The sequence below is a fragment of the Miniopterus natalensis genome, chromosome 7, assembly GCF_054644295.1.
Source record: "Miniopterus natalensis isolate mMinNat1 chromosome 7, mMinNat1.hap1, whole genome shotgun sequence".
Classification (NCBI taxonomy): Eukaryota; Metazoa; Chordata; class Mammalia; order Chiroptera; family Miniopteridae; genus Miniopterus; species Miniopterus natalensis.
The window spans coordinates 67,563,854-67,579,534 of record NC_142087.1 but is presented as its reverse complement, the minus strand read 5'-3'; the positions used below and the strand labels follow the sequence as shown (position 1 = coordinate 67,579,534).

Sequence of the window (15,681 nt, the reverse complement as noted above, 5' to 3'; positions counted from 1 at the left end):
TCCTCAGAGTGAAATCTGCCTTGCCAGCATCCTGATGTGAGACTTCCAAGCCTCCAGAACAATGAGAAACAAATCTTTTGTTCAAGTCATCAAGTCTAAAGTATTTTGTTACGGCAGCCCGAGCTGATCAGTACAAACAGCAAGAGAACATTGAAAACACTCCCCATGGAAGACACACACTGACATTACTTTGAAAATGCATACTTAATTACATAACACCTGGGAATTCCAGCTTGCCCCTTCCTGGTAAAGCAGGTGTGCTAACAATTATTTTTCATGTAATAAGGAATCTTCAATTCCTCTTGTCACATTCGACCTCAATTTGCTAATTCATAGGTGACATTAATTTCTTAAACTCAAAGATGGCAATTCCTCCCACCAGTGCTATCTCTCAGACCTATTTCCTATGTGCTATACACATTCACAACGAATAAAACTATGTTGACATGATTCAGTTCAGTGGTTTCCTCAGATTATAAACTTTCTATTAAAAATAAATGTCATGTGAGTAGGAAAAACCATTTGAATATAGAATTTAAAGCACCTTAGTATTTATATGATGTTTCTGTTCTCTATTCCCAGTTGGCATTTATATTCTTTTTATAAAGAGTTCAAAGCCAAATTTTCTCCAACTCTATGTAGTTCAGAGGGAATCTTTCTAACATACAGTGCTTATGTGTGTGTTACCAAACCATGAGTAGCTTCCAGAGAGTACATGTTTCTCTCTTACTGCTTGGCAAACTGAGTATTCTGGAAAAGCAATGGTCCTGGGTATTTGTTAAGATCCCTCGGTCATGGCCGTGTGAAGTGAGACTGGCCACCTTCAGCAGCCAGGGCCAGCACTGCTCTGCTGTTCCCTTTCAGGGTAAGGGTCCTGCAGCATGAACTAGGAAAATGGAACCAAAATCACAGACCACAACACATATCAATGTAAGTCTAGCCTTCCAAAGCACAAGGATTGTTCAGCTCCTTTATAAAGGAGGATTGTCTTCTTTTTTTTTTTAACATTTTATCAATATGTGCATAACTGTGCTGATCTAACAAATTTATGGATCCGTAAAAAACATAATGACGGGGCGTGGCTTAGCAGTTGAGCATCGACCTAGGATCCAGGAGATCGAGGTTTGATTCCCAGTAAGGGCACATGCCCAGGGTTGTGGGCTCGATCCCCAGTTGGGAGTGTGCAGGAGGCAGCCGATCAATGATGACTCTCTCATCGTTGATGTTTCTCTCTCTCTCTTCCTCTCCCTCTCCCTTCCTCTCTCTGAAATCAATAAAGATATATTTTTTTTAAAAAACAAAACATAATACTACATTTTTCTTTTTCCTACAACTAGCAAGGGATGACTAAACCTATGCTTTCAATGAAGTGCAGCCTCTATTTTGAATTAAATGGTTCATCATGAATAAGCTGCCCATAATGATTCATTTAAAAAAATCCCTCACATCTGATTCTTCCTGTGGGTCACCTGCCATAGAAAGGGTGGCATAGTCATAAGGTATGGGCACAGCAAAGGGAGTAGGGAGACCTAGGTCATCGTCATAGCTCTCATAGTACCACCATGACCTCGGACAAGTTGTTTCATCTCTCTAAACCTTATTTTTACTTAATAGCATATTGAGGGTATTGGATAAGATGTTGTTGAAGAAGATTTTAATCTCTAATATTCTATTGCCTTATTAAAATGTGTATTGCATGTCAATTACTTGACAGTTATGAATAAATAAGAATATTTATTCTTATACATTAGCTACTCAATATTTGGCATAATACAGAAGCCTACCTGATATTTAAATAGGCAGTCAAGAAGCCTACCTGATATTTAAATAGGCCTTTAACTTGTAGAAGGCACAACATTCTTGATGGAAATTATTTCATTAAATATATATTTAAAATCTGAAAGTACACTGAAAATTCTGAGCTGACCACTCTCCATCCTTTTATTAGGCTGTTTTTAATATAGTACTTGGTTGGTCTGTAACTCTGTGGGTGTTAGATTTTGAATGCAGGTGGTCCAGAGTTAGAAGCATGGCTGTTGGAGTCAGTGAGGCCCGGGTTTGAACCCCATCATTTTCAGCAACCACAGTGTTGCTGTGAACGACAGACAAGATTCACATTTTTCTCATCTGCAAGATGGGGGTGGTAAAGCCCATTTCTTGAGTTTCCCTCTGTGTAGATGGGAACACTTGTGGAGTGTGTAGCACAAAATCTCACAGGTGGCAAGCATTCAACGAGAGGACTGCATTCCCTATCCATTTCTCTGCACACTGCTAGGTATGCAGCAGGTGCTCAAGGAAGGGGAAAACTCACTAGCACTCTTTTTATAAAGTAAAAGGTAAAACCAATGTTCTCTCTGACGCTAATCCTATTCCCCAGAGGTAACTGGGAAGGAAATTGTGCTCGAGTTTAAATGGGAGCATCCCACAGTTTAAGCTCTCCAAGGAATTAATGGGTAAAATTCTTTAAAAGCAACATTACTTTCACAATTCAGCATCTTTGGGGCACACCTATGTTGGCCCATCTCTGTCCTTCTGCGTGCCCTTGTCCTTCCCCTCCTCTCCTCATAATCATCCAAATGAAAGGTCCATGTGAAACTCCTCTTTGCCCACTTCCCTTCCGGACCACCCAGCTGTCCATCTCTCCCCATGCTCCGGACGTCTAGGCCTTTTCCTCTCCTCCCTTCGTATCCTGCTCTCTCCAGGCGGATCTCAGCTTTCCTAGAAGACTGCAGTGCCTTGGAGACAGGGTCTTTGTTTTCTGCAACTTTACAGCTATGTATACTATCTAACATCGTCCCTTCTCCACATTAGCTACTCAAGAAATGCTTGCTTAATTAATAAACATAGCTTAAAATTTGGCAAAATATTTGAAAACATGAGAAAATAGCTGGTGAGATTTTGATTTCAAAGATGTAAAATTCCAAGTCATATTTCTAAAATAAAGGCATTATAAATTCTGGAAAACACCTGCTTCATCTTGAGCCATACACAGTTTTTGCAGACCTCCCAGGAGTCTCCTCTGAGAGAGGATGCTGATATGCAGGAGGAAGGAAGAGGGAAGCTGCCATAAGAGGCATTCTCCAGGCCAGGTAGCAGGCCCGTCCCTCACGCCCCGCCCCTCATAAACTCACAAGAATGGGAAGGAGGGAGCCACTGCCTGCGTGTTTTCTTTTTCAATAAACATGAACTGAAATTTTACAGAGCATGAGCTTCTTAATGAAGCGGGCTTAACATCGCAGTCAGAAGCAGGCGGCGGAGCACCGTCATCAGTGCCCGCAGTGAAGTAGGCAGGGGGGCGGCGGGAGGGCACCGTGAGTGTGAGACGCGCGGGAGCCCCGCACACGCCCCGCTCCCTTTCTCCAGGCTCAGCCTTCTGCAGCCTGGGCCGAGTGTGTCACGGGTGGAATAGGCCATTTTCAATCTAAATCTTGTTACAGATTAATAAGCAAACATTTTCTTGCTTATTATGCAATTTATCACGATGAAAATCACATTGAACTCCTCAAGGCTAAATGCTGATGCATTCATTTATTCAGAGCGGCATATACACAGTCATACTAATCTTCATGACAGAAAAGGATATTAGCAAGGTGTAAATTACCTACTGAAAACTACAGTATTTGTGTCTGCAGACATACTACATGTAGATAAAACACAAGTGCATCTTTCTATCTTCTGATACAAGTGTCATGTAAATTCATTTAAAAACAAAATAATAACACACCTAAAATAAAAAACCATCATTTCTCTTCCCAGGCTACAAAACAAGAGTGGATACTGTTGAAACTGTGTTTAGATCAGATTTGAAAATAATTTAAAATATTATGTCAAAGTAAAATTTTAGACAATCAGAAAATGTTAAAGGCTTCCTAAGATACCTGGGGAGCTGTGTGGTCACAGCAGCGACACTGGACTCTCTGGAAGCTGCCCGTGGCAACTGCCGCCAGGAGAGGGCAAAGACTGGAAATACACTCTGGGGCTCTGAACAAAGCCCAGATGCCTCTTACTATTGCTGCAAGCTCACGGGCTCACATCCCCTCCTAACTCTTAACGTCAATCGAGAACTTCCCGACCTTCGGTATCCATAAACTGTCCTGGCCACCATCATGTCCAACTGTTCATTCTAGAAATGGGCAGCTCCTGGTCTACTGAGCACTAGGACAATGACAAGGGCAACTGCATCCCCACTGTGCTACCACCACACAGGTAACATCCGTTTCATCTCTTAATATTCGCTAATACTCTTCTAAGCACTTTGCAAATATAGACTTATTTCACAGCAACCTTCTGAGGCAGGTGCTTCAGTTAGCCCCTCTTGCAGACAGAGCTGAGGCAGAGAGGTGGAGTAATCTGCCGAAGGGCACAGAACTAGGGAGACAGCGAGGTGAAGTTTAGGAGAGGAGACATGAGGTGACAGGGGAGGACAGCTGCCTATGTTTGAAATAAAAACCTTCCTCCTGCTAATCTATTTTGGGATTTGGCGCTGGGAGGGTCCATCTGTAGACAAAGCCAAACCTTCAACTCTAGCCCTCACTTGTTTCTCTGGTCTCCACTTTCTGAGTGTAGAGCAGCCGTCCGAGAGACGACAGCCCAAAGCACGTTGGGACAGAAGAGAACTGTGGGGCATGAGGGAGGCAACCAAGAAACAGGGCGGGGAACAATGATAAGAAGGAAATTCTAATCATTGAGAAAAATCAAAGAGGTGATCCCATTTACATTGAGAAAGGTGTCACGGGGCAGTTCAAGAATTTCTACCTCTAGGAGGAATTCACACTCATAACCAGAAAATAAGCGTTGCTGAGGGTGCAGAGAAAATGGAGCTCTTGCACATTGCTGGTAGGGGTGTGAAATGGTGCAGCCACTGTGGAAAACAGGCTCCTCAATAATATGTTAAACATGGAATGACCATGACTCAACAATTCCAGTTTAGGTATTTACCCAAGATAAATGAAAATAGGTATTCAAACAAATACCTGTGTATGCGTGTTCATGGCAGCACTGCTCACAACAGCCAGGAGGTGGAAACAACCAAAATGCCCATCAACAGGCAAATGGATAAAAACAAAATGTAGTGGGGCCAAGGAGGGGATATTATCCAACTATAAAAAGGAAGTGCTGAAACATGCTACAACATAAACGAACCTTGGAAACATGGTAAGTGAAAGAAGCCAGACACAACAGGCCACATATCGCATTATTCCACTTAAATGAAATATTCAGAATAGGCAAATTCATAAAAACATTAGTGACTGCCAGGAACTGGGGGGGGGGGGGGAGTAATTGCTTAATGGGTAAGGAGGTTCCATTTTGAGTGACCACTACTGGGAATTTGATAGCGGTGATGGCTGCACAACCTTGTGAATGTACTAAATGTCACAGAATTACATACTTTAAGATGAGTATCGTGGCAAGTTTCATGTTATGCACACTGCACCACACACAGAAAAGGCTTCCTCCAAGAATCAGGAGGATGAGTTCTCAAGTCAACACCAATCCCCCAACGCCCAGCCACCGGTCACCAAGTGTTTCCATTTATTTCATTTTGGCAATGCCCTCAGCTCATCTTCCTATTCCACTGCTCTCATCATTGCTTCCCTGGATCACTGCAACCTCCTAGGACTGGTCTTTCACTGTGTGCAAACAGAACCTCAATAAAGTTGATTTAAAAATTAAAACGAGTGTAAAGAAATAATTCCCCAAACTATTTGGCCACATACATATTCTATCAGTAAAACATTTTGGGCAAGTGTGTGTGTGTACAAAATTTTCTTTATAAATGATATGCTAATACTATTATTAGCTAGTAATCACAATAAATAATTTTAGAACTGGTACTGGCTGATCATTCATTGGCTCCACACTAAATCCTAGTGGTGTTAAAATTACAGGAACATCCTTCCCTTTCACTGTCCATATCCAAAACTTCACATATTGAGACATTTGTTTATTTTTCTATTAAAAACATAATTTATAAAGAGTAATCGATGACAATGAAACAAAAGCCAGTTAAATTAACTGGAATTGAGCACATACTTGGCAAGCTGCTTCTCAGCATCAGCACAGAGTTCCAGCAGCCCCATCAGGACAGCAGACACATCCATGTATGGCTCCCACACTGTGAACCCGCGTCCGATCAGGTCGATGGCTGTTCTCCGGATAGTACTGTGCGGAGGAAGTTTGGGGCTTGGTGGCTGGAGCAGAAGAAACGTCAGTGCCTTGCCTAAAATTACAAAATAAAAGGCAGAGCAATAAAGTAATTTTACTTTTGTGATGTTTTCTTTGAAGCGTATTTTAAAATATAAACCACTTTGGGTTTCTTTCTTTTTTAACTGGAAAAGGGTTTTGAACAATAAGATGATAAAAGATCTCGAGTTTACGGTATGCTCAGCCACGTAGTTTAGAGGGATAACTTAAGTTACAATATCTTATACCATGTTCTGAAGTGTTTTAATTCCATAAAAATTACATATAAGTATACATGATTTCAACACATATCAGTGATCCTAAACTTCCAGTGTTTCTCCCTACTAGGCATTCTGCAAAATGGAGATGGCTTCAAATGATGGAATATGGTATTTCTTCACCTTTCTTCTGCATCTAACAGAGTTCATGTGTCAAACACTTCCCACCGGTGACACATCTCATTACAGACCATGTTCACCCACCGGGTGAGGGATGGAGGGATGGAGCGGGTGCGTGAAAAAGTGTCCCCTCCACCTTCTGTGTTCTGATTGAGTACGATGCTGTCAGGTGTGCAAGAAATTCTTCATGCAAGTTGGTTACATTAGAAACAGCTCTATGTGACATTTAAATCTGTTGAAATGATCTAGATTTTAATTAACGTGTCCTGCTTTCTGGTGAAGATAAGGCTGACAGTTTGTATACATGTGCCTAGTGGCGATTAAGCTGCAAAAGCCTATCCACTTCAAAAGGCATTGTGACACTTCAAAAAGAAAAACATGACTGTGTTTGTGGACTGTGAAGAGCAAACTGCAATTTAGAAGAGGTTTTTTGTTTGTTTGTTTTTTGAGGGGAAGAGATGGAACAGTTTATAAATCATAGAATAGTATATTGGATAGGGGAGCATGGGCTTCATATTTAAGACAGAGAATGAACCACAGTTTCATAACTTACTAGGGGGTAGGCTTAGGAAAGCACTCCATGAGCCTCAGTTTCCCTGTCTGTAAAATGGGGGTAATAATAGCTACCTCTCTTGAAGCGCCCAAGTGGGAAATGAATGTCAATAACCGGCAGTCAGGGCTCATGATGAAAAAGTTGAACTGGTCTGATTCAAAATTAAGAATGTGACATATAAACTTTAATGCAGTCAACAAAGAAAAACACTTATGTTATAGCTGACTCACTGTTAAGTGAGAATGGACCTAAATGCAGGTGAAGAGAGGTGAAGGGCACCGCCGAGCCAGGTCAGGAGTCTGACTGCAGTCTGCAGATCAGTAGACCTGAACCTCTCGGGCACAGAACCATCCAAGGATCTGCTGAAAGCCATCAGTCCTTCCCCAGGAAACTACCTATGTGTACCGATCTACCAAATTCTGCACAAAAATGTTCAGGAGGTCACGGACCTTGTGTTAACAACGTCTGCAGTAAACTAGAAAGGTACCCATAAGGAAAGCCTCCTTGGGAAACAGCCCCCAATGCACACTTCATTCATGCCTGCATCTGTAAATTTCATTCTCCTGCTCAGCCATGTAAATGTAACATGGAAAGCTTCAAGTTTTGTGGATCGCAAAATTATAAACTCCTTAAAAAGAGTGATCCATCCATTGTTGGCCATTTTCTGCCAGCACGTATGTGGCCTTTACCCCAGGAGATTTTTAAATATAAGTACTTCTGTGCATTTCCCTTTTCCTCAGCTCGTTTACTAGCTCCCTGAGGGTAGAAACTGTGTTTCATATAACTTTGCATCTCCCACACCATCAAGCACAGAGCTCTGCACACATTATGGAACTAAAGTTTAAATTAGATCTGCCTTTACAGCATGTACATTTCTAACACAGCTCCCTGCCCCAGTTTGTCAGAATAATATTTCAAATGTCAGGAAATCTACCACTTTGTTTATTCTTTACTTCCAGAAAGTCGCAGGAGCTGCAGAGAAGCCTCCACCGCTGCTCAGAGCAGGCGTCCAATCTAAGGGCTAGGGCTCCCTGGCGTGTTTCCTGGGTAAGTAATATTGCAGAGGGGAAGTCAAGTTTCCTAAGTACAACGTTTTATAGCATTTCGATCATCATTTTCCTTAACTGCACTCGACCAGGTCTGTATTCCTGTCAGGTGGGAGCACTCTGGCAATACTCAGGACTGGCTGGTTTCTCTGTGGTGTGAACTCTAGAGGCAGCTTCCTCACCACTCTGACAATTTTTTCCAGAGAGCAATAATAAACAATAAGTGGTCAATTTCTGGATATTTTCCATCATTTTCCTGACAAAGAGGAAAGGACAGCCTAGGGGATGCGATCATTGCCCTCCAATGAGATGGCAGGAAGGGGAAAAATAGTCAGGGTTCTCCAAAAGAGCCCTGGCCCTGCCATGGCCATGGCCAAGTGTGACGCACCCTCACAGAGAGGGTGCGCAGGTCAGCAGGACAGACAGGCCCCAGCAGCACCGCCACCTCTCCCTCCAAGTCACTTCCAGCAAAACTCTCCTCCCACATCTCTCCTTTATTCTCCTCAAAGTCTCTAGGTAACAGACAGTAAAGGTCTCACACCCACAGTCTGGCAGGCCAGGTGTGGGACATCGAGAGAAGCGGAGTGAAAAATGCCTATTTAAACACACATTTTCAATCTACTAGGAAAATATGATGCTTTTCTACAATGATCTGTTTTGGAATTATAACGACATACAAATGTTACAATTCCACATCTGTCTCTCACAACTTCTTCCAAAGAAAACATGTAAAAAATAGAAGATGAAGAGGATTTTTCAAGTTTACCTTTTGGTTTCTAGCCTTGTTAATAGGAACCTTACGACTTTAATGCTATGGGCATTTATGACACTGATGTTCTGAAGGAATAACCTAGGAAGCCTAAGACTTCGAACTTCCTGATCACATGTTCTTCCTGCTGATACTAAGGAATCAACCTTTAAGAGATGCTGGTATGATAATAAAAAGGGATAGATATATTTATGCTTTTCTCAACTTATATTCTCTAATTTAGGGTCAGTTTAACTTATAATTCCATATGATGCAGGTGTTCTGCAAAATGGACCAGGCGATGAAAAAGCCAAAATGAAGGTAATGACAGTCGCTTCCCTACAGAGAGAAAAAGTCTCATGACTGGAGAGTTTTATTAATTTGAACTTTATCTGTCAGAATTTTCTTAAGTCTTTGGTTACCCAATAAAGACTGAACCTGTATAGGATGGAATCTAACATTGTACAGAAGTAAAAATTGACTTATTTTACGTAAATGCCCCATTATTCCACAGTGCCTCACGGAGTAAGCAAGGTGGGCAACGATGCTATCATCCCCCATCATAACTAATTCCTTCATAAAAGCTCTCTAGTGGCAGTATTAAAAAATTCAAGAAAGTGGCCTGACATTCATTCAAGGCTTCCCACAATCTGGTCCCAATCTATTCATCCAAAGATTCATATAATGACTCTTCACAGAGTATTGCTATGTTGTACTAAGTGCTGGGGAAACAAAAGGGGGTAAGTTCTTTGCCTCAAGGAAATTCATCCTAGTTCAGACACAGGTGAGCAACCAGGTAATTTGAATATACTATGTATGAACAGTGTTATATTTATAAGCACAAGTTATCAAGACAGAATTTAATAGAGGCCCTTAACCCCATCTTAGGGGTATGAGAAGGCTTCCAGGGAAAGGTGACTCTATACCAAAACCTAAAGAAGCTGGCCTCTCAAAGAGAGGAGCATGGAAAGAAAACACTCCAGGCAGAGAGACTTGCATGTCTAAAGACCAGGAAATGAGCAAGAATATAGCAGAACTAAGGGATTCCACAAGGGTCACCATGGCTGAACATACTGGTGGGGGAAAAGGGTTTGAGACAGTGGGCAATGGGGAGAGAGGGCAAAGATGATGAGACGTGAGGCAGGACAGGCTCTTAGAGCCTGATCACAAAGGGGTAAGATCAGATTTTCATTTTAGAAATCAATACTCAGGTTGTCTTGTGATTAGAAACAGACAAGCCCCACTGTCTTTTTAATTGTGATCCACTTATCCCTAGCCAAATGGATTAAATAGAATTATAGAATTTTCTAATTAAAAGGACTTTAGAAAAATCTGATCTATTCCTATGTTTTGGATAAGATAACTGAGAACCATAGTAGGCAAGTGGTTAGCTGTAGGCCTGGGTAAGAGTCATAACCAGTACACTTTACAGTGATGTTTTATTCATGACACTCGACCCAACTACGGATTCAAAAGTATATCCTTTATAATCAAGCTCTTCCTTCATCTGAATTATGAAATAATTGAAGCTGCAGTTACCAGTGTCTGCAAAACAGATTAAATAAATTATATGTTTTATCTTTTCTCACACAACGAGAAGGTTGTTATAACTGGTTCAACACCTAAATATAACCATACCAAGTTCCTCTAATTGCCTTGGCTGTAACTTAGTTGCATCATGGTCACAAAATTGTTCACTGCACATCCAGCACTGCGTCCACCTTCTAGGCAGGAAGAGGTCATGTGCCAGGTAAGTCAAGCCCCTTTTTAAATCTGATTATATTTCATCGGCCAGTATCACATCATGTAATAATTCCCCTCGTTTCAAGGAAGGGTGGGAAATGCAGTTTGTTAGCTGGGTGCACAGCCATCTTCAAAACAACTGAGGTTTTGTTCACAGGGAAGGGGAGAATGGTATTGCACAGGTAGGTAGAAATTTCTGTCACATCTTTCCTGCTTATGTTAGAATGAAATTATTATTATTAATGTAGCAATTACCTCCCATACATTTAGCAAACAACAGTAAAGCATATCTTGGAATTTGTTCTATTGTCTAAAGCTAATTTTATTCCTTTATTTTCATTTTATTTTATTACCCTTTCCCATCTGCTAATAAAGTTCCCTAGGACATATGAAAATTTAAAAAAATACTTTTATGTTTGTCATAGGCTTAGCACAATGCCTTATAGTCTGTAAGTACTTAATATATATTGTTGCTTTGGCAAATACTAAAAATTACTTTATGCTATATACACTCAGCACAGTCAAAAAATTATACACAGATCAGAAACATCCAAGAGTCTGCCAAATACTTTGCCCATGGCAAAATTTCCATGGTTGTATAGTGAAATGATAAAAGTATAAACAATGTAATAATAAGTCCTTTTCATAAACCTAAATTTATTCAACTTAAAGGAGTGCTTATTCTAAGGTTATTTTCTTACTACTTTTTTGGTGAATAAAAGTTTTTTTTTTAATAAAATGAAGAGTATTTTTTTTAATGTTTGTACTCAGCAACATAAAAAATTTAAAACACTGCTAAATACCCTCACATCTTATTTTTGGAAATTTTACTGGCCCATGACATTGAAAAGCTTGGAAACAACTGCTATTTATAACACATTTACTGTCCCAAGGAACTACAAGGGTACCTTCTCCCACTATAATTATCCTACTCTCACTGGCTCATGACAGAGACTGCCAAGAGGCTCCTAACTCAACTTGTTACAGGGTGAAGTTCAACATTATTCAAGTCAACCTGGGACCGTATTCAAGGTCAAGTTACCAGATTGGTCTTTCTTAACTGTAAGGCAGCTGAGTAGTACAGATACTCTGGCAGCTTTGTAGTGGGAACTTGGCGAGTAGCAGGCCCTCCATCACCACAACCCCTGTAATCTAGTCAAATGTCCAAATGAACTACCAAAATGCAGACAGCCTCAGAACCCTGGAAAACAAATCAAAACAAAACCCTTTAAAAAGCAGAAAGCACAAAAATCCAGCCTTGGATAAATCACAATTAACTTAGACCCTCTGGCAGCTGAGAGACTAATTCTGTTGTCATGCAGTCAAGAGTGATAACAGTAGCTCATATTTTAGTGCTATTTTATCTCAAGCTTTTTGTGTGTGTGTTCCAACTTCAATCTTGCTGTTTTTAAAAGTGCTACAAAAGAGCAAAGCTGCAAGAAAATATTTACTCTTTGCTGTGACAGCAAAATGCAAAAGATGAGAAGAGGACTGGGACAGAGATAGCAAAACAGAGCCCATATAAATAGTGGTCAAAAGACTGACAGTGTTATACTGTGACTAAGTATATATATACACACATACACACACATACTGTTGTTTTGCTTTGTTAAGATGATTGTTGTCCAATCATAAACTGGCCAATAAAAAACATCAATTTAAAAAAAATTTGTAGTATCTGGCTGGTTACAATGAGCAGCCCTTTTAGAAGATTACTATACAGGCCATTACTCACACACACACAAGGGCTACTAACCAGGTAATAATTAATTTGTTTTCTGGAGTATTTATTTGTCCTTATTACAAAGCATAGGCTTACCACATAATGTACCCTACATTTACTGAATGCCTAGTATATGAAAACACTGTTAAAAATAAAGAACTATAGTTAGATATTTCTAGTCTTGGTATTGGGTGTTATTTTCAGTATCATTCATTTGATGATAAATAACACTTTAGACTTCTTTTACTCACTGAAAACACACATATACTCAGAGCCAACTGCCAGTTATAGCCACTAACCAGAACACCTTTAAAACTAACTCAAACCTTTATTTCCATACAACTACAGATCCTACTAACATGATATGTCCATGATCTGAACATGAATCAGGTATTTTTTTACCCAGTTTCTATTTGCGTAAAAAAAGCACTAAATAAGAAAAATTCACTTAAAATGTCGTACAAAATCAGTGACATTTTAACATTTTTCTCCAGCTGTCCATTTTTAATTTTATTTCCTTTTTGGGGGGGGTAGGGAGGGCTAAGTTTCCCCTCCCAGGATGCTTCCTTTGAAGCATGAACCCCCACAGGAACCCATGGACACCTCACAGGCAGTTTCTCTAAGCAGCTGGGAAGAAGGAACAGGCCCTGGAGAGCGGAAGAGGTTGGAGGGGAAAGATGCAGAGCAAAGAGTGCATCACACGGGGACCAGGGACCTTGACTGCGCAGGGCTCCTTGCTGAAGGCAAGGGAACTTGGCCTTTAGGGCAGCCAATGCTCACAGAAAACCATGGCCATAGAGAGCAATGATAAGAATTAGAAAATAGCCCGGTCGAGCATAGCTCAGTGGTTGAGCATTGACCTAGGATACGGGAGATCTCGGTTTGATTCCCGGTCAGGGCACATGCCTGGGTTGCGGGCTCGATCCCCAGTGGGGGGCGTGCAGGAGGCAGCCGATCAATGACTCTCTCACCATTGATGTCTCTCTCTTTCTCTTTCCCTCTCCTGTCTTCTCTCTGAAATCAATAAAGATATATTTTTTTAAAAAGAATTAGAAATTAAAACAGAAGCCATAGTCAAACCATATTTATCAAGGGAGAATGAAATTCTCTTACTAGAAATATTATAAAATCATAGAATTTCAGAGAATTTCCCAAAGAGCTCTCAGAGATCACTGATGATTATTACTGCTGAACTGCGACAGGGGATATATATAAGCATTTTCTTGGGCATTGGTCCGGCCTAGGATAGTTAAGACAAACTTGTTCCTCATATTTAAAAGAAAATTATGAATAAAGAAATGGCCACTAACCATCCTTGGCTCTAAATAGTAGAGAAGGGAAAAAAGGTCATATTAAAAAATACATTAATTAATAGCTCAATTACAAGGAAATTCCTGAGGGAGAACATATTCTATGCACTTCAAACCAAACGAATTTATGATGATTTATGCCATTACAATGAGTGCAAAATGAATTAATAATGATTGGCCACTTATTTCAAAGTGTAACCAAGAGAATGAAGCCCTTTTCCATTTGCTAATGTCCATCAAAAAACAAGGATGGTAGAGTGATGTCTAGAATTCCATTCCTCTGCTTTATACAGGTACTTAATCTGATTAAAAATAATTCCGATGCAGGGTGCATTGTTCATGGACATAGAATAATTAACAAACATTTCTACAACTAGATGTTTTGCATTAGTGCAGTTATTAAAAACTGCTTTTAAACTTCTAACATCCTGCATGGCATAAAAGGCAAGTCATCATTTTCTTTTAGTAAAACACATAAAATAACTTTGTTAAATTAGGAAATTAATTTGATGAAGATATTTTAAAACTCATTAATCTAATATTAGCTTAATCAAAACAGTCCCGATTCAAAGTAATTAGCTGTTTCTTGTCCTACAATGAGAAATGCATAAAATTGAAAAGCTCCTTTATTCAAAGTATTTTTTTCCTGCTCTATTTTGAGTTATAAATTAACTAAGTTGTGATATACAGTGAAATTTACTCTCATCTTGCTTTGGGTAGTTAATGTATTTGGGATGGCAGACTCAAACTGGAGGTAGTCTTATCTTCCTATAAACAAACAAGAGAATGTTATCTACTGCATATAGTCTTTTTCTGCCTATGGAAGGTAAAAAGTGCTGTTTGACAGTGTGAGGGCAGCAATAAAAAAGTAAAATAACAGAAGTTCATGATGTCTAAGAGATAAAAAGGAAAAAAATCCATTAATTTACCAAATCTTTAGTTGAGTGGTCCAAACATTTCTATGTCCTATTCTCAAAAGGTGTAGGATTATTGAATGACATGAGCAGGAGGTGGGGAGGGAAGGAGACAGTAGAACAGGAGGGTTTAAGTTCCAGCTCTAGCACCTACTGGCTGAGCGATCCTTTTACTCATTTGATATTTACTAGTGCAGGCTGTGTACCAGGCACTGTTTTAAGTGCAGGATAAACAAGTCGGCTCTCATGAAGCTTACATTCTAACTGGGACATAAAAATCAAATGCACAAATATATATGTCAAGTAGTACTAAGTCCTGTGAAGAAAAATAAAGCAGAGTTAGAGTGTCGAAAGTGACAGGGAGGGAAGGACTCTGTAGAAGGTGACATTTAAACAAAGGCCTGAGTGAAATGAACGAGGCATGTGGAGTCGCTATGTGCAGATGGTCTTGAAGCCATGGGACTGGTGGTGATCCCTGGAGAACGAGGGCAGGTACAGCAGAGCTTTCATAGGTTGGAAAGAAGAGGAACATCAACAGTGAGTACAGGTGGCTAACGGGGTGGGAGAAACAGGAGAGGGCAATGGCATAGAAAGCAAGGGAAGAAAAGTTCCAAGTTTCCACATTGCTGGAATTACATGCTATCAAGAGACAGAGACAAGGGCTAAGACTTGCTTATTGGGTTTGGCAATGCATAAGTCACTGATGATTTTATTGAAAGGTTTCAGTGGCGTGAAAGGCAGAAAAGCCTGATTGAAACAGATTGAGGAAAGAATGGTAGCCAAGGAAAGAAGGGAAGGTAAATATAGTCAGAGTATTTATTATAGAATGGACACCATTATACTTTGATTCTTATGACCACCAATAATTTAGCATCCTTCTATAGATATACAATGAGAAACAAAATAAATGAGTATCTCTGATATAGTATTTCTCACTGAAAATGAATAAAGTAGTATTCCATGTTCTATGCATAGCTTCCATCAGCCTTCTCTGGGCCCGTTCACCTCCAGGAGCCAACCGACCAGAGTGAGTCTCTGGCCTTCAAGGCAGACAGGCCTCTCC

General features: G+C 40.2%; 1 protein-coding gene across 1 annotated transcript in view; it reads right to left on the bottom strand.

Moving 5' to 3' along the window:
* The window catches only part of WDR7 (WD repeat domain 7), a 273,398-nt gene that overhangs the window by 82,908 nt on the left and 174,809 nt on the right, over window positions 1–15,681 (bottom strand). The window contains exon 22 of the mRNA XM_016223510.2: window positions 6,034–6,220. Within this exon, the coding sequence (XP_016078996.1) occupies window positions 6,034–6,220 (187 nt within the window). The remainder of the gene's footprint in view (window positions 1–6,033; window positions 6,221–15,681) is intronic.